At 34.9% G+C, this 24699-nt stretch overlaps 3 protein-coding genes across 3 annotated transcripts; all 3 read left to right on the top strand.

The window, feature by feature from the left end:
• The first annotated feature begins 1961 nt into the window (after positions 1 to 1961).
• LOC128559751 (uncharacterized) lies at positions 1962 to 4908 on the top strand. Its single transcript, XM_053552155.1, has 2 exons — positions 1962 to 2343; positions 3370 to 4908. Exons 1-2 carry the CDS (start codon positions 2163 to 2165, stop codon positions 3783 to 3785), a joined length of 597 nt encoding a protein of 198 aa, XP_053408130.1. The 5' UTR covers positions 1962 to 2162; the 3' UTR covers positions 3786 to 4908.
• A 10763-nt stretch (positions 4909 to 15671) lies between these two features.
• Positions 15672 to 18538, top strand: LOC128546300 (uncharacterized). The gene is made up of 2 exons (XM_053516703.1): positions 15672 to 15827; positions 17202 to 18538. The coding sequence occupies exons 1-2, from the start codon at positions 15713 to 15715 to the stop codon at positions 17615 to 17617; spliced, it is 531 nt and encodes a 176-aa protein (XP_053372678.1). The 5' UTR covers positions 15672 to 15712; the 3' UTR covers positions 17618 to 18538.
• A 3063-nt stretch (positions 18539 to 21601) lies between these two features.
• Positions 21602 to 23703, top strand: LOC128559750 (uncharacterized). The gene is made up of 2 exons (XM_053552154.1): positions 21602 to 21957; positions 22535 to 23703. Exons 1-2 carry the CDS (start codon positions 21777 to 21779, stop codon positions 22948 to 22950), a joined length of 597 nt encoding a protein of 198 aa, XP_053408129.1. The 5' UTR covers positions 21602 to 21776; the 3' UTR covers positions 22951 to 23703.
• Positions 23704 to 24699: the final 996 nt, after the last annotated feature.

Below are 24699 nucleotides of genomic sequence, written 5' to 3'. Positions count from 1 at the left end.
GACTGGTCCACTAAAATGAAACAAGGTTTCGTATAACACCTATTTCCTTTTTTTTGTTTTGCTCCTCAGTGAACAAATGAGGTACCCAGCGCAAAGCTTTCTCAGGCCAAAACGCTTTTTCAGAATTGTTTGCACACTGCCTTCTGCTGGCTATATCTTTCACCGACAATCGCGCATCCTGTTCGACCACATCTTTTATAGGCTTCCCAGCTTTAGGTCCATATATACCGCACAATTTACCAAATATCTGCTTTGAATCTATATCAAGCCTAATACGGCATTAAGGTTCATGTAAAGTCTTTTGAAACTACACCTCGGGTGAATTTTTGTTTTAGTTTTTTTTAAAGGTGGATAATCAGAATTTGGCTAAGTAACGGATTTGTTTTAAACTTTAACATCTGATCATTTACACTCATTTATGTTCAGTAAGCGCTTAATACAAGTTAGGTTTTCACTGGAGCTATTTTTAATAATTGGTTTTCGTATTGGAGTTGCCCATCCAAGATCGAGTTATTTTATAATAAGTATAAATGTGATAAACATACTTTAACTAAGAAAATGTATAACTAACCGATATATTGTATTATATTCGTAAAATAATTGCATTAACAATTACATATATAGATTGAATTCATTAGAAATGCAAGTTTGAAATGAAATTCAGAAGCTACATGCATTTTAAAACCCACCTTTTGATTCAGATTGTTAAATATTTGGTATATCTATCCAATGCGAATGTAAAACTCGGAATTATATGGAAATAAAAAGAAATACCAAGCATTTTAAATATTTTCATATTAAAGGGGAGTAATTACAATTTTTTATGAAAATCAATAAAGTATACATTTTTAACAGGGATCTAACTCTAAGTAATGGGTATTTTTGTTTCTTAAATAAATCTCTAACAGAATATACAAAAAGTAAAAAAATGTCACTAAATTTTGCTTAAATGTGATTGACCACCTTTAAGGCCACATAGGCCTTGGTCTATCTTAAAGAATACATCAAATTGTTCATAATAAGTAGAAGAAACTTTCAAGACTGGTTATTCCATATTGAGCAACACATTTTGTCTTATATCACATGTGCTTTGACTGTTCATGTTCTATTTTGTAGAAGATATCTAACTTCTTTTTCAAAAGTATTTTGTCATTACTTTTATTATCATATTGTGCATCTACCATATTTATCCAGGTACTCCGGGAGTTGAAAGTGTTACAAAACATGTACATTAAAAAAAATGCAAACATTGCAGAATGAAAGTGAAGGTAGAGGTGTCAAATTGACAAAACACTGCAGTATTTCAACAAATATAAAAAAAATAAAACTATTTTTCGTTTCTCGGAGTACCTAGGTAAGTATATAAGACACACAACAAAAACAAACTTAGAGAAAAAAATATGTTTGAAAAAGAAGTTAGATATTTTGTACAAAATATAATGCGGACTGTTGAAGTACACGTTTTGTAAGACAAAATACACATAACCAAACAAGATGACCTCTATAGAAGATATTTTCTGCTTGTTCTGAACAACTCCGTATGAATATTACGGGTCTGTAGAGTATAATTTCCAAAATGAAAATTTACCCAAGGGATGGTCTCAAACGCTTTACATGAACCTTAATATAGCTACGAATTTCAGTTTTTTCGTCAGTAAAGCAATTTGCACGAACTAAACTGATATCGTTAGCTATTGGACGCACCATTCAAGTGAAATAAAGCGTTTTAAAAATACCTGGGATGAAACTACGGAAGCCCATTAGTGACAGAACTTTTTGCAGGACCCTCGTAATAGATTGTTTCGTGATAAAGAAAGTTTTCACTCTGCATACTTATTGTGATTTAAGTGGTTTGTAGTCTATTCTATCAAAACAAAATAAATAAAAAATGAAATAAACAACTTGTTTACGTCAGTATTGTCTATTTCAAAATTACGGAAACACTTAAACTGTTTGAACTAGGGATAGTGACCGTATATTTCCCATCGTTCTTGTTGATCTTGATTTTGATTTATTACATCTTTTTTGTTGTTTTTTTGTATTGACGTTGCTAAAAAGATGACTAACTAAAGGTATTGCCTATAAAAGTGACTTATTTAACAGACATAATAGTAACTCTATTCACATTGAATTGTTAACAAGTATTTTATTCTTGTATAAAAATGCCGACTCACTGGAACATTATCGCTTTGCTTTGTTTGGCGACTGTTGTTTATTCACAAAGGGCTACATCATCATTATGCGTTTATACCATGGACAATGTTTTAGAGAAGATTATCAAGATTGGGATAAAGGTCGAGGAAATAGAGAAAAGACTAAATGTAATAGAGGCTCAACAGAGTGGTATGTATTAGATTGATTTTTTGTCATTTATATCATTTATTTCTTCATTTTATATAAATACTATGTCCTATGTATGGTAGCTGATATTCATGGGCTAGCATGACCTTTTTAATTCAAAAGACTAAATGTAATAGAGGCTCAACAGTGTGGTATGTATTAGATTTTTTTGTCATTTATATCATTTATTTCTTCATTTTATATAAATACTATGTCCTATGTATGGTAGCTGATATTCATGGGCTAGCATGACCTTTTTAATTCAAAAGGTTTATTAAAGATCAAAATTCATAACCTGTACGAAGCCAGTATCATACATGTCTTATGTAGAAAGCGTATTCCACAACAATATTTGGGATCGATGTATTAAATTCTCCGTTATGATTTTAAACATATGCTTTAAGTCGGAAATATCATTGCTATAATCATATAAAGAAATGAAATTAGCACTACATCTTCGTAACAGTTTGTTTAAACTTAATTTGTTTGAATAACAGAACGCACAAACAAATTTGTTTCAAAGTCATCAATTCAATTCACTTTAACTCATCAGTTTATTTGGCAGAACATATACAATGTTCATCGCCAATACAAGTAAACAATTGCAATCAAACTCTTATAGCAACTGCTTGATAAATATACTTAGCTAACTTAACAATAATACCACTGTGACAATTACTTAACAAAGTTTTAAACTTATTCAAATTAGGCCAATGACAATAATAGTTTGGTAGACAGGTATTTCGTAAATCTCTATAAAATGGACACACTAACAGAAAGTGATATTCATTCTCAATTGTATTCATGTAACATTTTGTATGGCATAGACCACTGAATTCTTCTGTTTCGAGATTTTGTTTAAAACGGCTGTGTAAGGGCATCTTTCTTTATAATAACAATCACAATATTTTGTATAAGAATCAGTGTTCAGATTAAGAATAAAGATTACTGGATTCATTTGCATTATTTTTTTCTAACAGACTTTGAAAAGCAATATTTTATGTGTGTATTGTTGTTTCGTATTTTCAGGAACTCTTCAAGTCCTCAAAACTCCAAAGGTTGCTTTTAGAATCCAACTGAGCTCTAATCTCGGGACTGTATCATCTGGCTCCACAATAAAGTTTGATCAGGTTGACCTTAACCTTGGCAATGCATATAGTGACGGTGTATTTACCGCGCCGTATAATGGCACGTATATATTTTCGATGGTACTTGGAAACCCTACGGGAAAACATGGTGCTTTCTTCATGAAGAAAAATGGCGTTGGAATCCAGTATGCTATAGCTGGGCACACGGTTGGATGGAATATCGGTGGTGTCACCACAGTTGCTGAACTTGTTATCGGTGACCGAGTGTGGGTTGAAGGTGAAGGAAATGTGTCTGGCGCTTATCCGACAGCCAGATACCACACTGGGTTCTCTGGCATTCTTGTTAACGCATACTGAACGGAAGCAGTGACAGCTACAGAAGAAATCTGGCTTTTATTTTTGGTAGATACAAGTAATAGTAACACTCTTCCCTCCCCCAGGCATGCAGCATTTAGCATCCATACTCCCCCGAATGCAGTCTTTACTCTTTCACCAAAGCAAGATACCCAGAAAAATGTGCATTTAATCAAATTATAGTTATAAAGCTACACTTTTTCGAATTTCATCTAAAATGCCACAGAATCCCATGTTGGGAGCTTCCTAAAATATGTATGGGCCATTCCATGAGAAAACCTGTATTAGTGACATAATATGACTATTGTATAATTAGTATTAGTGGAAAATACTGAAAATTCGCTGTTTTTCTTATGTTGCTCCAGAAACTAGAAACTAATATATTGTAAATGTGTCATCTAAGACAAATCAAATTCTACCATATTTTTCATGTAGATGTTGTTCTGTTGTCATGGCAACGGAAATTCCAAAAGCACCCATGCGTCATGAAAATATAGAGGTGTATAGATAAAAGGCTCGTGATGAAACTGAAAATATACGGTTAAGTTATTTTTCAGTAAAATTGCTTTAAACTGTTCCTAAATATTCAAATGTATGATGTTAAGTAAGTGTAACGCATAATTTGTTCCATTTATGACTTGAAAAATACAGGGCATGCACAACGACGTTACACTGCTTTCATGACGTTCTTAACGTCACGTCTCAATATACCCGCGGTGACTAACTTAAAAACATTGTAGCTCTTAAAATAGTGAAGATAATCACTTCAAATTTTCGGATTTGAAAGATAAAAGAATGTTCTTTTTGAATATGTTATTACCTCAGTTTTGAATTTTTTGTCACTAATACGGGTTTTCTCACGGAACGCCCCGTATATAAAACACTCTAATATTTGTAAATTTATTTGCAAACAATAAAAGTTTCGATATATTGAACATACCGTTTCTTACAGTCACTGCTTTTCTATATAGTAATCCTTTTTTGCTTTATATATTAGTTTTATGTAAGCCATTATTTTGATTAGAATTACCTTTCTCCAGTTAAAAATTTTGCTTACTTGACGATGTTGCATGTTTTAAAACATAGTATGACTTTAAATAAAACAAATAAATGTTGGAGTATCTGACGTTGTATATCTTCTTCTTATTCGACATTTCTGATAACTGCAGATTTGTTGGTTTCTTTCAACGAATATTTCTTAAAAGGAAGACAGCAGAGAAATCGAATAGAAACAAGAACGGACATTACGATTCTTGAATCAGTAAAGACAGATAAAAAATTTGATTTATTTCTAGATTGCATTAATCAAATATATTGATACGTAAGGGTTTATATTTATTTGTGCTTGATATATAAGATAAAAAATTAAAAGCACTAAGTCGTGTTGTTAAAATATGCTCAAAACTAAATAACTTACATGTTCAACTTATCCTCCTTTAGGCTTTAACTGTTTTATTTGTCAATGACTTGTCTTCACTTGACGTTAAAACAGAAAAAAACTTTGTTCACATGAAAGCAACAGTTCCATGCATATTGCTAACATATCGAGGAAGGCCTGTGACCATGTCATAAAATCAAAAATAGTATTGAGGAATCTCGTACAGAGTTAGACTAAAACAGTTTAAGTGTATGTGCAGGTCTGTGTATCCACTCATACGCATAACGGTACCAAACCAGTGATGCAACCAGCCCTCTTATGAATTGCCTGGTTACTTCAAAATTAGGCTATTATAATGCGTTTTTATTAGTACTCATGTTGGACATACTGCAACATGTCCAGTATACGGCAGCTCGCATTATAACTAGGACGTCAGATTACTCCTGTATTTAAGGAGACCCATTTGGCTACCAGTGAGATACGGTGTAAAGTACAGAATTTTTACTCGCTCCTGAAAGGTTCTACTCGATCATTCCCAGTCCTATGTCAACAACATGTTAAAAGGTCAAAGGCAGAATAGGGACATCATATCAAAAGACACTGTGTCATTAGTAGCATCAAAGACTTAACATTTTAAAATATGACAAACGGAGCAACCACCCTGAACTAACCGGTTACGGAATATTTTGGAATTAGTATGGTTTCCAGTGTCATCTTCGATCGATCTGAAGATTAGTGATTTTTTTGTTTCCTTGGTGTTCCTGGGCAATAAAAGGTTTCTTATATCGATTCATTGTATATTACCGATATCCTTAATCAATAGTAGATCTAGAAAGTATTTGGAATGATGTATTGGTTGCGGCGTTCTTTAAATGTAGCTATCGCTAGATTGGACTTTTTAGATGGGGGTGGGGGAGGGGCTTTATTAATGACGTCAGGTTAAACTTAAGCAATACATTTTTACATTTTTTTACTACTTTCGTAATGCGTTAGTATTGGTACATCAAATTCGGTATACATTTATTCCAGTATTCTCTGTTTTTGCTAGTGGTTTTGCAAAAGATGTATGACATTTGTGTTGATAAAAAGATACATGCCACTTTGGTGACTTGCATCTTTAGAATTATTAATAGATAAAATTTCAATGAAATTATTGCAGACACATGATAAGATTAATAAAAAAAATGCTATATGGTACAAAAAGGATGATGTAAATATAATATTATGTGGCGGGAAAATGTCGACTTCAGACAACTTAAAGATATAAGCAGATATAATATTATCATATCGTGTCAGCACGTTCGTGTACACTTCTTTTTCAACAAAGTAGAATGTGATTCCCCAAGCTATAATATATCGGCATATGATATAACTTCAAGCGTTAAAAGCATTACTTTCCATTGATTTATCTTGCACCCTATATCGATCAGATATAACAAAGTTATGAGGCAGGATGATTACCTTTACAACATCCCTCGTATATAAATATCTTATTTAACAAATGATCAAGGCTGTCGAGTGGTTTGTTGTCGAATTTATCACTGTTCAGAACTCAGATGCACAGGAATTGAACTACGCGGGCGTTAGCGCGAGTGGTTTAATATCTAAGCACCTGAACGATGAACCGTGGTAAATTAGATGATAAAACACAAGGGTGTCTTGTTCTCCTAGATATTTTGATAAAAATATGCTGGGCTTCATTTATCCGAGTAGTAATGAACCGGGCGTCAGGCAGGTATAAATTTGACGTCATAGTTGACATTATGTTCTCTTACCGGTCCGCGCGCCAACCGTTGTTTATCGCAGAATATACAGAGCTTGAACTTTGTTTAATTGGCAGTCAAATCGAGCCATATGTTAGAATGATAGAATTTTTATTGCTTTTTAACATTTGGTGCCTATATTTTACATTTCCCAATGATTAAACAGAAGACGAATTTCTGGCATATTTTTAATCATTTCACTGAAATGTGACACGCAAAACTTTTTAAAAGATTATATTTAAGATAGTAACCTTGCTTGTTTATCAGCGAATATAAGATATTGGTGTCACGACTTCCGGTGAAAAGCTGGATCCGGGTTTTATTATGGAATATAAGGGTCATCACTTCCGTTGTACAGCTGGATCCGGGTTTTATTAGTGGATATCAGGATCACGACTTCCCAGGTGACGAACATACGAAACTATCTGAAGTTTTGAAATATGATGATGCTTCAAAAGCATATGAAATCTTAACGTTTGCACAAATTGTTTTGTTGGCATTGCTTTATACTAGGGAATCAAACACAAACACGTCCTCTCTCTGTTCAAGCCCACTTTGTCATAAATATTACATATTACAAGATCTTAGAAGCTAGCTCACTGCGCAATATCTTTCTTGCATGTTTACAGACATATATGCATACGTTTGTACATTTCAAGGTTCTTAAATGATCATTTAAACAAATTCATGTACCAAAAACAAATTTTGCAAAGAAGTTTTAAGTCATTTTTAACATGCCTTCAGAACATTAATGATATGCAGATTGTGGCACTTAATTTCTAACACCGGTTTGTTTGTTTGTTTTTGTTTTTTTTGTTCGTTTTTTTTTGTTTTTTAATAACCGTCATACAATGGGCAATCTTTGATGTCGTCAAAGTTTTTGACACATGTTTATAGTTGGTAAGAACTTTCAAAATTCTGGGTGCCTCCGTGGCCGAGTGGTTAAGGTCCTTATCGATGTGGGTTCGAGCCTCACTCGGGGCACTGAATTCTTCATGTGAGGAAACCATCCAGCTGGCTTACGGAAGATCGGTGGTTCTACCCAGGTGCCCGCTCGTGACGAAATAATGCACGGAGGAGCACCCGGGGTCTTCCTCCACCACCAGAATCTGGAAAGTCGTCACATGACCTATGATTGTGTCGGTGCGACGTTAAATCCAACAAAATAAATAAATAAATTAAAAATGTGTCTATGATGGATAATAATTTCGTATTTAGATATGATTTTACTAGATGCATAGATGTAGTTCCAAGGATTCTACCGGAAGCATTTAGTAGATTTTGACAATAAAAAATCTTTACTATAACACATTTAAATGACGTACGTAAAATCCTTTTGCGAAAACAGAGATGCTGAGGTTACTAAATCAATTATGTTTATGAATTATTCTGTGGTATGTGACGATAATGTCTACAAACGCTTTGACACATTACGTCAGTTGTTGTTATGTTAACCATTATAGCTAAGTTTCTTTCTGAATATTTCATACCAGTTATGAATGATATATTAGAAATGTGTGGAGCCGTCTAGGTGTTATGCATGCAAAATGCAAGTCCTAAATCCGCTGGAAAAGAAACCCAGGCAAAACAGAGAAATATCCACCAAATATGTAATTTCTCAAATATATGAGACATTGATTATCTCTTGGAATTCTTTACACGTGGAAACGTGTCAGAACGATACACAAGCGTCCATGTCCTTGGAAGACGTAAATTTGGACTTGGTTCGTTTTTAGCGAAAAACGGCTCATCATTATTTTTTTCTTAAATTTTTTGAGTTGACAATCCAATATCTCTCTAGACCGAAAATAAAGTTTTGCATTGTTTTAAAATGACAATTAAGTAAAAATAGTACATTTTGCACGACTATGTAATAACAGAAAACCCCGTTTTTCTTGCGACGTCGTTACGTTGCCACAACGTAAATCGCGTTGATTTTATTTTCGCTCCATCACGAATGATGTATAACCATATAAATATGCGATTTGATAATATTTCATTTAAATAAGGCCAACGTATTGACTCACAACACCTGTATTTATATTTATCGCCATATCAGAATTCCATGGGTGTACATGTATTATGCATAAATGATTAAAAAATTCACATGAACAAAGATTAGCTTTCTTCGAAGTTTGCTTTGTATTTTGTCCTTTAGCGGGAATTCGTATTAAAAGCAATTTATTACGTATATACAATCATATACATAGTTATCATCTCATTTCATAGGGATCCCTGAGAGCATCTCCGCCTCGTTTCCCATTCGTGATAACTAGAACCTTCAGTTGCCTAATAAGTCTAGTATATGTATATTCTGCGCTTATTATCATAGATTTCTGCACCTTCGTGCTGCTATGTTGCCTCCATGTCTTCTCATTATTTTTATATACTATGTTATATATTTACAATATGCCATAATTTTCATTTACAGATTTATAATAAAGTCACGGCCTTATCCCACATAGTCTTGATTGGTTATTTGTTATATTACTAGGTAATTTAGTGCGTCTTAAGGAGTAATGAACTCCCATAACCAACCCATGGTTAAGATATCGAATATCAGTGGAGCATATGTAGCTTCTTCTCATTAACAAATACAGCTAAACTCGTACTGTAGACAACCTCCCAATAAATGTTATAACGCCTACTAACAAAAAGTCACTATTATAACTTTCTGTTTGACCAAACAAGTTACTTTACCTATCTTGAAAGACTACCTGTTCATGAAGACCGGCATTTTCAGTTCCCACGGGAGATTTTGCACTCGGGTTTGACTGTATATATATATATACCCTAGTACCCACCAATAAATTAAGTAAATTTATGTCCTCTTAAGAAATCAATTCTTTTAAATTTTGGTGGGTGTTTGTCTTGCTCTACGGAACACCTTATTACTGCTATTTATATTTATAACCATACCGATCAGTTCAAATACTAGTTTTGCAAGTATTAATCCCACGGTTTTTTTTCATGTGCAAATTTAATGTAGTGACAAGTGCATAAGAAGTTTAATATATTTCAACGTCACAATGTAGTACCATGCCGCTGGGTCCTGCTACTGACAAATTTACTGCAAATAAACTGTCCAGGAGAGAATTAACTATTGATGAACCATGTGTTTAATTCAGAATATTAGATGACGTTAAACTACATGTGCTTGAAATAAACTTTTCAATACAGAATATCATATATACGTATGGTCTTTTGTTGTCCAAATTAGTGATGTGTTTCCATCTTTGTGGAAATAGTCTTAGAGATGATTAAGTCAATTTATCATTAATCTAGTGAATAATTTTGTAGTCGTAACTTATTTCCTGATATTTAAGTTATAAGCTTTGTCCGAAGCTTGGAATCGAGGGTCTTATTCTGTCTTGTTGGTTTTGTATGTACATTGTCCGTGATATTTGAGCAAAATTTTATAATTTAATATGTCTTTGAAATACTTGACGATACTACATCAGTATCTATAAATGCTCACTTTTCTAGGTTTGCCTTCTTGTAGCAGCATCCTCGTGCTCAGGTGGTCATCCTTGTTATTGGTGTTATCAGGCGGGCGCCTTTTAACCGTTAGAGGGGGCCTTGACCGTGTTGTCAGCCGTTCAACAGGTCCACGGATTGACTGTTTCTTATATAAACAGGGTTGTTTTCAACTTGTCGACCATACGATTATTAGTGATCAGTCGAAAGTTGCATTTTATTATATGTACGTGTAGGTCACCAGGTCCACGGATTGACTGTTTCTTATATAAACAGGGTTGTTTTCAACTTATCGACCATACGATTATTAGTGATCAGTCGAAAGTTGCATTTTATTATATGTACGTGTAGGTCACCAGGTCCACGGATTGACTGTTTCTTATATAAACAGGGTTGTTTTCAACTTATCGACCATACGATTATTAGTGATCAGTCGAAAGTTGCATTTTATTATATGTACGTGTAGGTCACCAGGTCCACGGATTGACTGTTTCTTATATAAACAGGGTTGTTTTCAACTTATCGACCATACGATTATTAGTGATCAGTCGAAAGTTGCATTTTATTATATGTACGTGTAGGTCACCAGGTCCACGGATTGACTCTGTCTTATATAAACAGGGTTGTTTTCAACTTATCGACCATACGATTATTAGTGATCAGTCGAAAATTGCATTTTATTATATGTACGTGTAGGTTACCAGGTCCACGGATTGATTCTGTCTTATATAAACAGGGTTCTTTTCAACTTTTCGGCCATTCAATTATTAGTGATCAGTCGAAAGTTGCATTTTATTATATGTACGTATAGGTCCGTTCATATTGTTGATATTATTTGTGGATCACTTTGCTACAAACCTAATACATGGGTATGTTGAAACAGACAAAATAGCACTCTTGTTTATTCCAAATCTGATGGTAAGCGCCGTCAGTTGTTGCGTGCAAGGTTTTTATGCCCATCGAAGGGGAAGTATATAGCCGCCGCTTCGTCCGTCCGACCTTCAGTCTGTCCGAGCTTACATTTGCATACTTAAGTGGCAATAGGAACAAAAGGTAACTGTACTTTTTGTTTGATGTCATTCATTCAATAAGCTTTTATGTAGGAACGTTCGTCCGGCGTCCCACATTTATTGTCCGGAGAATTTCTCAGCACACTGATTAGAATTTAGCGAAACTTCGTAAGAAGCTTGAAGGCACTATCAAGAGAAAATGCGCATACTGTCTTCATGTTCCGGTCGGATGATTTTTCACAGAGTAATTGCCCTTTGATTATTCAATAATAGTACGCTACAGTACAATTCTTGTCCGGAGTATTTCTCAGGAACCACTGGTTGGATTTTAGTGAAGCTTCATTCACTGACAGGAGGAGATGCGCACATTATCTCCTTGTACCGGTCGAATGATTTTTCATCGAGTTATTGCCTTTTGATTATTCAACTAGAGTATACTATAGTACAATTCTTGTCCGGAGTATTTCTCAGCAACGACTGCTCGAAATTGATCGAAACTTCACAGGAAGCTTCACTATCAAGAGGAGATGCGCATATTGTCTTCATGTTCCGATCGGATGATTATTCATCGAGTAATTGCCCTTTGATTATTCAACAGTAGTATACTAAAGTACAATTCTTACCCGGAATATCTCTCAGAAAGCACAGGTTGAAATTTATTGAAACTTCATAGGAAGCTTCACTCTTAAGGGGATATGCGCATATTTTCTTCAAGTTCCGGCCGAACCGAATAGAATGATTTTTCACCCAATTATTGCCATTTGATTATTCAACAATAGTATACTATAGTACAATTCTTGTCCGGAGTATTTCTCAGCAACCACCGGTACGTCATAGAAAAAGGCGCATATTATATTCATGTTCTAATCGGATGACTTTTCACCCAGTTATTGCCCTTTGATTATTCAACAGAGGTATATTATGGTACAATTTTTGTCCGGATTATTTCTCATCAATCACTTGTTCACTATCAAGAGGAGATGCGTAAATTGTCTTCATTTTTCGGTCGGATGATTTTTCATTGAGTTATTGCCATTGATTATTCAACAGTAGTATACTATAGTACAATTTTTCTCCTGAGTATTTCTCAGCAACCACTTGTTTGAATTTAGCCAAACAGGACGTCATAGAAAGGTTCATCATCAAGAGGAGAGTTGCATATTTTTTTCATGTTTCGGTCAGATGACTTTTGACCGAGTTATTGCCCTTTGATTATTCAAGTGTAGTATATTACAGTACAATACTTGTCTGGAGTACTTTTCAGCAACCACTGATTGGAATTTAGCCATACTTCGTAGAAAGCTTTACTATCAAGAGGAGATGCGTTTGACTTTCTGTTTCGGGTGGATGATTTTCCACTGATTTATTGCCCTTTGATTACTCAACATAAGTAAATTATAGCGCCATCTTAGTCAGGAGTTTTTCTCAGCAACAACTGCCTGGAATTCAGCAAAAATTCATTGGACGCTTAAAACTCTCAAGAGGAGGTGTGCATATTTTCTTCATTATCCGTTCATTATCCGTTGGAATGAGTTTTTAATGAGATATTGCCTTTTGATCATTCAACATCAGTAAACTATTTGTGCCCAGTCAGTAAATCCCACTTTTGTTCTTTTAATATGCAGATTTCGTGGAGCACCCATCGGATTTACCAATATTTCTTGGTAAATCTGTTGCATAAATGATTAAAAAATCTTATAAAAATCAACAAAGCTCGTTGGACTTTCTTAGCTTGCTTCGGACTTTGCTTTGCATTTTGTCCTTTAACAGGAATTCGTACGAAATGCATTTTATTACGTATATACAATCATATACATTGTTATCATCTCATTTCATAGGGATCTCTGAGAGCATCTCTGCCTCGTTTCCCATTCGTGAGAATAATAGAACCTTCAATTGCCTAATAAATCTAGTATATTCTGTGCTTATTATCATAGATTTCTGCACCTTCGCGCTGCTATGTTGCTTCCATGCATCTTAGCAGGAGCAATGTCTTTCATATTTTCTCATTATTTTTCTATATACCATGTTAAATATTTACAATATGCTTTAATTTTTATTTAGATTTATAATAAATTTCTTATCCCGCATAGTCTTTTTGGTTATTTGCTATATTACTTGGTAATTTAGTGCGTCTTAAAGTGATGATCTCCCTTAACCAACTTCCACTGCTAAAAGATGGTTGAGATATCGAATATCAATGAGGCATATGTAGCTCCTTCTCAACCACACCCATGCTGTAGGCAACCTCACAATAAATGTTATAAAGCCTGCTTACAAACGTCACTATTATCGCGTTTTTGTTTAACCAAAAAATTACATCACCTGTCTTGAAAGACCACCTGTTTTCGAAGACAAGCTTTTTCAGTTCCCAAGGCAGGTTTTTGCAGTAGGGTTTGACTGTACGAGGGTTGTCCAAGAAAATCGTAGACATTTTTTATTATTTCTAAAATAAGCGACGCATGAAATAATCATTTTAACTGATGGTATTTCAGTGTATACTCGACAGGACTATACAGTTTAAAATTAAATACTCTGATACTATTTGAGTATTCTTTAGATAATGGACGGCAGTCAGTACTAGTCGGCGCACGCTCATTTTTCCTCCTACAAAAAGAAGCGGCTTCCATTTAAAATCATGTAACTTACCCGATATACATCTCATATGATTAAAGTTTATATCGACGTAAATTGCAATGTATGGCACGTAATTATGTTGCGTTTCAAGTCTTTGACATCACTTGCTTTAAAATGCTGATGTAAATTTGAAAGTAACGGTCGCACGAACTTTCAGAAATTACGACCTTAGGAAAGTTCGCGGCGCTGGAAGTATTAATAAAATATTGTGTAGGTCGCGTTGTGACCCCTTCACAAACAAAACAGGAAGTAGAAAATTCTGGAAGTCAGGCAAATATAAGCAGGACACTTGTCTTTACGTGGTACAAACGTTTTAAGGAAATTTGGGCGAGTGATTCAAAGAGATAGCGACAAAATGCTTTTAAAACTTTCTGCGCCGCGAACTTATCTGATGAAGTCATTTCTGAAAGTGCGTGCGACCGTGACTTTAAGAGTTATATCACTATTTTAACGTAAGTGACGGCAAAGACTTGGAACGCAACATAATTATGCGCCACATGTTACCATTAACGAGGATATAAATTTTAATCGTGTAAAATATATATCAGGAAAGTTAAATGAATTTGAAAAGGAAGCCGCTTCTTTTTTGTTGGAGGAAAACTGAGTATGCGCCGAATAGCACTGACTGACGTGCAGTATTTAAAAAATACTCGAATAATATGACAGATACTTAATTTGAAACTTTATAGTCCTAGAGCGTATACATTGAAGTAACACCAGTTGAAATAATTATTTGATGCGTGCCTTATTTTCGAAATAATAAACAAAGTTCACGATTTTCCAGGACAACCCTCGTATATATGTAATTATCCCAGCACCCAGCAATAAATTAACTTAAACGTTAAGAACAGATTAAACAAATTTGACTCCGTTGAATTATGGTCTCTTGCGAGTCTTTTTCAACAGGTTTAAACCAGACAGTATTGTTGATAACATTTATAACGATGTTAAAACGTGTAAGGAAGATGATGATAATGATGATGATGATGACAACGATGGCAGTGATAATATTTTGCTTGAGTTTATTAAAATGATGTTGACCACAATAGAGGTAGTGAGCTTTAAGCATAACGTTTGTCGACTAACTAACTCATAATATGTACTTGTCTTCCGCATAATGTAACCGGACGAAAGGGCCTGTCCATGCCGGAAACAATGCCCAAAGGAACATCCTGGGGTCTTTCTCCAAAATCTAAATCTAGAAAAGTTTCTATACCACTAAAATTATGTCGGTCTGACTGTAAACCTAACAAAGACAAAAAACAAAGTCATTCCATCATTCAGTTAGGTTAATTTATTAAAACTTACCTTAGTTTATATAGTTTCGTGGTAAAAACAGTTTGGCAGTCTGCAAAATAACTTATGATTTGAGTGGTTAATATCTTTTGAAATGTAGTGTATTCTATCAAAATAAAAAAATAAAATAGAACAAACAACTTTTTTACGTCATTATTGGCTATTTCAAGATTCAGAAAACACTTAAGTTGTTTGAATTTTGGATAGTGACTGTATATTTCCCATCGTTCTTGTTGATTTTTATTTTGATTTATTATATATATATTTTGTATTGACGGTGTTTGCAAGATGAAGAACTATAGGTATTGCCTATAAAAGTGACTTATCAAACAGACATAGTAATTCAATTCACGTTGAATTGTTAAAAGCATGGCTTCACAATGCGTTTATACCATGGAGGACGTTTTAGAGAAGATTATCAAGATAGGGACAAAGGTTGAGGAGATAGAGAAAAGACTGAATGCAATAGAGGCTCAACAGACTGGTATGTAATACCCCCTTTTGTCATTTGTAGATTTACTTCTTCATTTTATATAAATACTATGTCTTATGTATGACAGCTGATATTCATGGGCTAGACCAATTTTTTTTCAATTCAAAAGTTTTACTAAACATGTAAATTCATAACCAGAGATTTACCAAACTTGAAAATGCATTTTGTAGTCTATATGAAGCCAACATCATACATGTCTTATGTAGAAAGCATATTCTACAACGACATTGTTGATCGATATATTAAATTCTACGTTATAAGTTTAGTTTTTACGTAAGATTTTGGGTCATGGTAATATTCCAACTGTACTTGGTACAATTACAAAACGTTTTATTAAAAGAGGTTACGACCCAACTGTTTTGAGACACATCGCATGCTTACTGTTAAATGTTCAACCCGTTTACAGTTGGACACTAAGCTTCCCTCTTTGTATCTGACGGAAGTGGGGGAGGACTCTGTGATAAACATTTTTTTTCAAATCACACATGGACTGAACTGTTTTGATTTCTGTCGTCGGACCCTAAAGGGTGATTCTCTTGATGCTCTGTCAGCTGCAAAGGCACTGAGTACATACGTTTTTGGTTCTTAAGATTTGCTTTTTATTTAATTATACAGGAGCATTTTTTGTGTTTTACATGCCCATGCCTTTTGTTTCAATTGCGTGTGTTAGAGACTAACCCCGCTGTGATTATTTTTATTTACACTGTCCCGTGACTTTGGTACATGGTGGGGGTAAGAGTGAGGCTAGTTGCGCACCATAAATTGGTTAAAGCTCCCCAGTGGTGTTTTTGCCACTGCCCATTCCAAGGCGGGGCTCCACTGTGTTCCTTTATATGTTTGTTTAATCAACGTGTGTTTGCTTTGCATGCGAGTGTGTGTGCTAGAAGTGTACATATCTGCGTGCTGTGGGTTTCGTTTTGAGGAGGCTGCGTGTTTGGAACGTGCAATAGACGCGAGTTATACGGAGAATTCTGAAATACCCGATGTTTCACGATTGGTGGAACACATGCATTTAAGTCGGAAATAACATTGTTATAAAGAAATGAAATTAGCACCATATTTTCATAACGGTTATTTTAAACTTAATTTGTTTGAATAACATTACGCGCAAACAAAAGTAAACTTTTTCTAAATTATCAATGGCATAGACCACTAAATTCTAAGGTGTCGAGATATTGTAAGGGCACTAGTTTAGTCTAAGACCTTTATTTTCTTCTTTATAATAAGAATCACAATATTTTGTATAAGAATCAGTGTTCAGATTAAGAATAAAGATTACTGGATCCATTTGCAATTTGCATTATTTTTTCTAACCGACTTTGAAAAGCTATTTTTTACGTGTGTATTACTATTTCATGTTTTCAGGAAATTGTCCAATCGTCAAAACTCCGAAGGTTGCCTTTAGAACCCAACTGAGTTCTAATCTCGGAACTGTATCATCTGGTTCCACAGTAAAGTTTGATCAGGTTGACCTTAACCTTGGCAATGCATATAATGACGGCGTCTTTACCGCACCGTATAGCGGCACGTATATATTTTCGATGGTACTTGGAAACCCTGCGGGAAAGCCTGGAGCCTTCTTCATGAAGAAAGACGGCGTTGGAATCATATATGCTATAGCTGGGCACACGACAGGATGGAATATCGGCGGTGTCACCACAGTTGCTGAACTCGTTACCGGTGACCGAGTGTGGGTTGAAGGTGGAGGACATGTGTCTGGCGCTTATCCCACAGCCAGATACCACACTGGGTTCTCTGGCATTCTTGTAAATGCATACTGAACGGAAGCAGTGAAGCTAATGAAAAACAACTGACTTGTAGAATCATTAAATAGCATCACTCCGCCGTCCTTGAGACATTGCATTCATTCATCTGTTACCAAAGTAAGAAACCCAGGAAAAATGGGAATAAAATCAAATTTTTGTTATAAAGCTGTTCATATAAAATGCCACAGATTTCTAAGTTAGACGCGTCCTAAAAAGTGTGTATACACCAATATGTGTAAGTGCATTTGTAAACAATTAATATCTCATCCATACCTTTTGTTATTGTCAATGCTTTTTTTTTATTGCTTTATAAGGAGAATGATTAATATTATTAATATTATGGTGTTGTATTTTATATAAGCCAGTGTTTACATTAAAATTACCTTTTTCCATTTAAAAATTTTGCTTACTTGATGCTGCATGTTATCAAACATATTGTGAATTTTTAAAAAAACAAAACAAATACAAGTCCAGAATCTTGACCCAAGTCAGAAATTACAGTAATTTCTGCCCGAAATATGAATACGAAGAATCTATATTCGAAAGGGTCTTTATGTGTTTCAAAGTTGCAGTGTCGATCGATATGCCAATTTTTGTAGGTTAGGTGCCTCTTCCATTTATATTCCATGAATTTTCGTTAAAAATCAAATATCATGTGTAAGAACACACCGGCAAGAATTGTTTATGGAGAGAGGGAGAGGGAGCTTATTTATACTCGCCACCGGCGTTATCATATGGGCAAGTGGCACACCGTATACTTTTCTGCGACAAGTTTGGCTTGGGTAGCTGAAAGCTAAGTCATGATTTCTCAGCAGTGGGTCTGATGATCTTTCTCCTGTGTCGATTCGGGAGGATGTCATCAACTGCCAACACCCCGGTCCGGAAATTTTAAAAGTCAAATTCTTCTGGATTTTGAATAAAGAATCTTTTAAAAGCGTTAGCTTTTTAATCATTGCTGCTTGAACGGATATGTTCCTTTCTTTAAGACTTAAACATTCAGATGGCCATATTTCCGTTTCATCAATGAGTAATTCTAGTTGCCATGACAATAAATTTTCATTGGGTTACCCTCTACCAATTTTATTTAGGCTACTGTTTATACTTTTGTTTCGTTAAAACACAACCCCTGGCATTCCGAGCTGGTTTATATGTAACTTTAGTTGAAGTTTTATGTTTTAAGTTTCCGTGACGACTTGATAGAAAACATTGTGCCTTAATCATTCGTCTTCCTCTTCCGATTCATGTAGGGAAAGTGGCAGTTACTTGCAGAGAATAGGTTTGTACTGGTACAAAATCCATGAACACTGGTTAGTTATGTTAACTGCCCGCCGTTACAAAACGGAAGTACTGTTATAAACGGCGTTAAACCCAAAATGAAATATAATAAAACGAAACTAAATTTCCTCTGATCATTCTGGTTTTCAAAAATCATAGCTTGGCTGCCTATGGAGAAGCGACTTTCCGTATAAACTTTACTGAAAGTCGTCTTAGCAGAAGCTAAATTAATTGCACAGTTATGTTTCTTTAGTAATTTTTAACCAGATCAATATTCTTTCAGATAATTATACAAAAGATGGGGAGTAGTAAGGGTGTTGCACGTGGAACCGTATAAAGTTCCACGGGGAGCTTTATCCCAGTATGAATAAGAACAAGACATAAATGAAATGATAATTATTATTATTATTACTACTACTACTATTAAACAGCTACTACTACATGTGCTGCTAAATGCACTACTGCTACTGCTGCTATGCACTACTGCTACTGCTGCTGCTACTACTACTGCTACTGCTACTGCTGCTGCTGCTGCTGCTACTACTACTACTACTACTACTATCACTACTACTACTATTATTACTACTTCGGGCCTCCGTGGCCAAGTGCTACTGCTGCTGCTACTACTACTACTACTGCTACTGCTGCTGCTGCTGCTGCTGCTGCTGCTCCTCCTCCTCCTCCTCCTCCTACTACTACTACTATCACTACTACTACTATTACTACTACTTCGGGCCTCCGTGGCCAAGTGGTTAAGGTCACTGATATCTGAAAAGTAGATCCCGCAGAAGCACCGAGAACAAGGTAAACAGTGAAAATTGCAGACTCGATTTGAATGAGTCTGTTCATGAGCAGTAATGGAAAATGCAACACTGCCCACGCCCCCTAGCACCGTCTTAAACACTATTCAATCTTCAAATCTAAATGAGTTTAAATAAATGATCTCGAATGACCAAGAAAACAACACTGAGATGAATTCGGCGCGACTTTTTACGGCCGCCACATAGCACTTGACACCCGCTGCTGTGAAGTAAATAAAATTTGAAAAGTAGATCCCTCGGAAGCACTGAGAACAAGGCAAGCAGTGAAAATTCATGTTCCTAGGCCGCCACTTACATAAACAAGCTAGATTTGAATCTCCGAAGAACATCTTACCTTAAATAATGAATACCTAGAAGTTTTGGGAAAAAAATCAATCTCTTCAAATACGAGGGTCCTGCGAAAAGTTCTGTCGCTGGGTCCAGATTTCTTAAGTGCTACGTTTTATCAAAATTATGTTTTATAACAAACCGTTTACCGAAACACATTTTTGTAACCTTTTTTACCCAATCGCGAAAAGCAGATAAAAAGTCTACTTTTGGTATCTGTTTGAGACACTGATAAATGAGGCTTGGTTATAAAAAAATGTCAGGGGGGCTCAGGTAAGGTGAATAAGTCGGCTGGTCTACAACTTCCACATTTTCAGAAGTAAAAAAGGAAACCTTTAGCGTTGTCGTGTATAAGATGGACTCCTGGCCATCCTTTGCTCGATGTTTCTGTTTCTTGTAAAACCTTTTCACTTTTTTTCAGTACAGATTTCTTGTAGAATCGTCCAGTGACTGTATGACCAGAAGGACAAGGCACTTGAACGACTGGTCCACTAGAATGAAACAAAGTTTCGTACAACACCTATTTCATTTTTTTCTTTTGCTCCTCAGTGAGCAAATGAGGTGCCTTTCTCAGGCCCAAACGCTTTTTCAGAATTGTTTGCACACTGCCTTCTGCTGGCTATATCTTTCACCGACAATCGCGCATCCTGTTCGACCACATCTTTTATAGGCTGTTTGCCTTGGTAACAGAGGTTTTAGGCCTATCAAAACGGGTATCATCTTCGACAGATAATTTCCCAGCTTTAAAAGCGTTTACCCGCCTTAAACTGGGCGCATTGAAATGGCCTTAGGTCCATATATACCGCACAATTCACCAGATATCTGCTTTGAATCTATATTAAGCCTAATACGGCATTAAGGTTCATGTAAAGTCTTTTGAAACTACACCTCGGGTGAATTTTTGTTTTAGTTTTTTAAGGCCACATAGGCCTTGGTCTATCTTAAAGAATACATCAAATTGTTCATAATAAGTAGAAGAAACTTTCAAGACAGGTTATTCCATATTGAGCAACACATTTTGTCTTATATCACATGTGCTTTAACTGTTCATGTTCTATTTTGTAGAAGATATCTAACCTCTTTTTTAAAAGTATTTTGTCATTACTTTTATTATCATATTGCGCATCTACCATATTTGTCCAGGTACTCCGGGAGTTGAAAGTGTTACAAAACATGTACATTTCAAAAAAAATGCAAACATTGCAAAATGAAAGTGAAAGTAGAGCTGTCAAAATTGACAAAACACTGCAGTATTTCAACAAAACTATTTTTCATTTCCCGGAGTACCTAGGTAAGTATATAAGCGTATTAAAAATACCTGGGATGAAACTACGGAAGCCTATTAGTGACAGAAATTTTTGCAGGACCCTCGTAATAGATTGTTACGTGATAGAGAAAGTTTGCACTCTGCATACTAATTGTGACTTAAGTGGTTTGTAGTGTATTCTATCAAAACAAAATAAATAAAAAATGAAATAAACAACTTGTTTATGTCAGTATTGTCTATTTCAAAATTACGGAAACACTTAAACTGTTTGAACTAGGGATAGTGACCGTATATTTTCCCATCGTTCTTGTTGATCTTGATTTTGATTTATTACATGTTTTTTTGTTTTTTGTTTTTTTTGTATTGACGTTGCTAAAAAGATGACTAACTAAAGGTATTGCCTATAAAAGTGATTTATTTAACAGACATAAAAGTAACTCTGTTCACATTGAATTGTTAACAAGCATTTTATTCTTGTATAAAAATGCCGGCTTATTCGAACATTATCGCTTTATTTTGTTTGGCGACAGTTGTTTATTCGCAAAGGGCTACATCATCATCATGCGTTTATACCATGGACAACGTGTTAGAGAAGATTGTCAAGATTGGGATAAAGGTAGAGGAGATAGAGAAAAGACTGAATGCAATAGAGGCTCAACAGACTGGTATGTATTAGATTTTTTGTCATTTGTCATTTTAAGCATTTATTTCTCTTCATTTTATATATATACTATAACCTATGTTTCATTACCTGAGGTTTATGAGACTTGAAAACGCATTTTTAGTCTATGTGAAGCCAATATCATACATGTCATATGCAGACCAATATTGTTGATCGCTGTATTTAATTCTTCGTCATATTTTTTACTTGTGGAACACCTGCTTTTAGTGGGAAATAACATTGCTGTAAAGAAATGAAATTAACACTACATCGTCATAACAGTTAGTTTAAACTTAATTTGTTTGAATAACAGAACGACCAAACAAAACGGATTTTTTTCAGTCATAGACCACTGGATTCTTGTTTTGAGATTTATTTATTTATACGAAACGGCTTTGTAAGGGCATTCATGATTTCAGTCTAAGACCTTCATTTTCTCCTTTATGATAAGAATCGCATTACCTTGTATAAGAATCAGTGTTCAGATTAAGGATGAAGATTACTAGATTATTTGCAAATGCATTTTTAACAGACTTTGAAAAGCAATATTTTACATATATATTGCTGTTTCGTATTTTCAGGAACTCTTCAAGTCCTCAAAACTCCAAAGGTTGCTTTTAGAACCCAGCTGAGCTCTAATCTCGGGACTGTATCATCTGGTTCCACAGTAAAGTTTGATCAGGTTGACCTTAACCTTGGCAGTGCATATAGTGATGGTGTCTTTACCGCACCGTATAACGGCACGTATATATTTTCGATGGTACTGGGAAATCCTAAAGGAAAGCCTGGTGCCTTCTTCATGAAGAAAGATGGCGTTGGAATTCAGTATGCAATTGCTGGGCACACGACTAGTTGGAATATCGGCGGTGTCACCACAGTAGCTGAACTTGTTATCGGTGACCGAGTGTGGGTTGAAGGTGAAGGAAATGTGTCTGGTGCTTATCCCACCGCCAGATACCACACTGGATTCTCTGGCATTCTTGTAAATGCGTACTGAACGGAAGCAGTGACAGCTACAAAAGAAACCTGACTTTTTTTTTTTGGTAGATTCAAGTAATAGTAACACTCCTCCCTCCCCCAGGCATACAGCATTAAGCATCAATTCTCCCCCGATTGCAGTCTTTACTCTTTCACCAAAGCAAGATTTCCAGAAAATATGTGAATTTAATAAAATTTGTAATGAAGCTACACTTTTTCGAATTTCATCTTAAATGCAACTTAATCTCATGTTGGGGGCGTCCTAAAATATGTATATAAAACACCCTAATATTTGTATACTCCCTAACATACCGTTTCTTACTGTCACTGCTTTTCTATAGAGTAATTCTGTTTATGTTGTTGTTGCTGCTGTTTGTTTGTTTGTTTTTTTGTTGTTGTTTGTTTTGTTTTTTGCTTTATATTGAGAAGAAGTGATATAAGATCACAGTTACATGTAAAGGCATTATTTTGATTAGAATTACCTTTTTTGCAGCTGAATATTTTGCTGATGTTACATGTTTTAAAACATAGTTTGATTTTTAATAAAACAAATAAATGTTGGCGTACCTCGTATTTGACGTTTTATATTTTCTTCTGATCGGACATTTCTGGTAACTGTAAAATAGTTGGTTTCTTTCAACGAATTTGTTTTAAGGACGTTCGCTACAGTTTCGTATTTCTTTTCTCAATAATAGATTTTGATGAAATGTTTTGTATTAAAAGATCATGTTTTGATGTATTGAAAAATGAAATAAAAATACTAGGTCACCAACTTTGTTTCAATTTAATTTGCCCCTAGATATGGTGCTATTTTAAACATTTTTCGAAATTTCTGTAATCCTAAAATATATTTCAGTAAAGTACAATAATGTTCAGCAGACCCAATGGCTATTTTTGCATATTTCTGTCAGTTTTAAGTTGGTACTTCTGCTATTTTATCTAGTTTCACATAATAGAATTTAATCAAACTCTGCACATACCTTTGGTTATGTCTACCTAATCTAAAACAAAAAGAAAATTGATAGGTCACCATATTAGATTTCACTTAAATCAAATTAAAACGAGGTGGGGTGTGGCGGGCATTTATACAACGCAGATTGGCACGAAATACTCTTTCAGTGTTTAAGCAAATGACTTAGAAATGTATATATAAAATTATCAAACGGCAGATTTCTTAATAATCGGATTTTAAGGTGTTTCTGAAGCATTTTGATGTCATAGAACGATGAAAGTTTCCGCCTATTTTTTTAACAAAACCTATAGTTTACGAACGTACGGTACGGGATTAGAAACAACTGTGACTCAATGCAGCGTTGGAGCGTTGGTATAAGTAACAGACTCCAGTATATGTCGGACTGAAGCAATTTGAACTAAAAGTACTTTAAATGTATATATTTTGTAACCATGGTGATACTTACCCTAACCTTTAGTCAGTATATTATACATTTTGTACATTAAATGCATGCGAACATACAATAATTTGCGAATTTTTGCCGTACGCGACATTAGATAATCACTTCCGGGCATGCGCAGAAGACCGCACCAACACTGCAGTGAGCTACATCGAAACCAAATTGGCACGGTGTTGGGGTAAATATCGACCCGTCCGGAAAAACTGTAGCAAGTGTCTCTAAAAGGAAGACTGCAGAGAAATAGAATAGAAACAAGAACGGACATTAAATTTCTTGAATCAGAATTCGATTTATTTCTAGGTTTAATTAATCAAATATACTAATACGTAAGGATCTATATTTATTGTGCTTGATAC

This window comes from Mercenaria mercenaria, chromosome 10, assembly GCF_021730395.1.
Source record: "Mercenaria mercenaria strain notata chromosome 10, MADL_Memer_1, whole genome shotgun sequence".
Lineage (NCBI taxonomy): Eukaryota > Metazoa > Mollusca > Bivalvia > Venerida > Veneridae > Mercenaria > Mercenaria mercenaria.
This window is presented reverse-complemented; position numbering and strand designations above follow the sequence as displayed.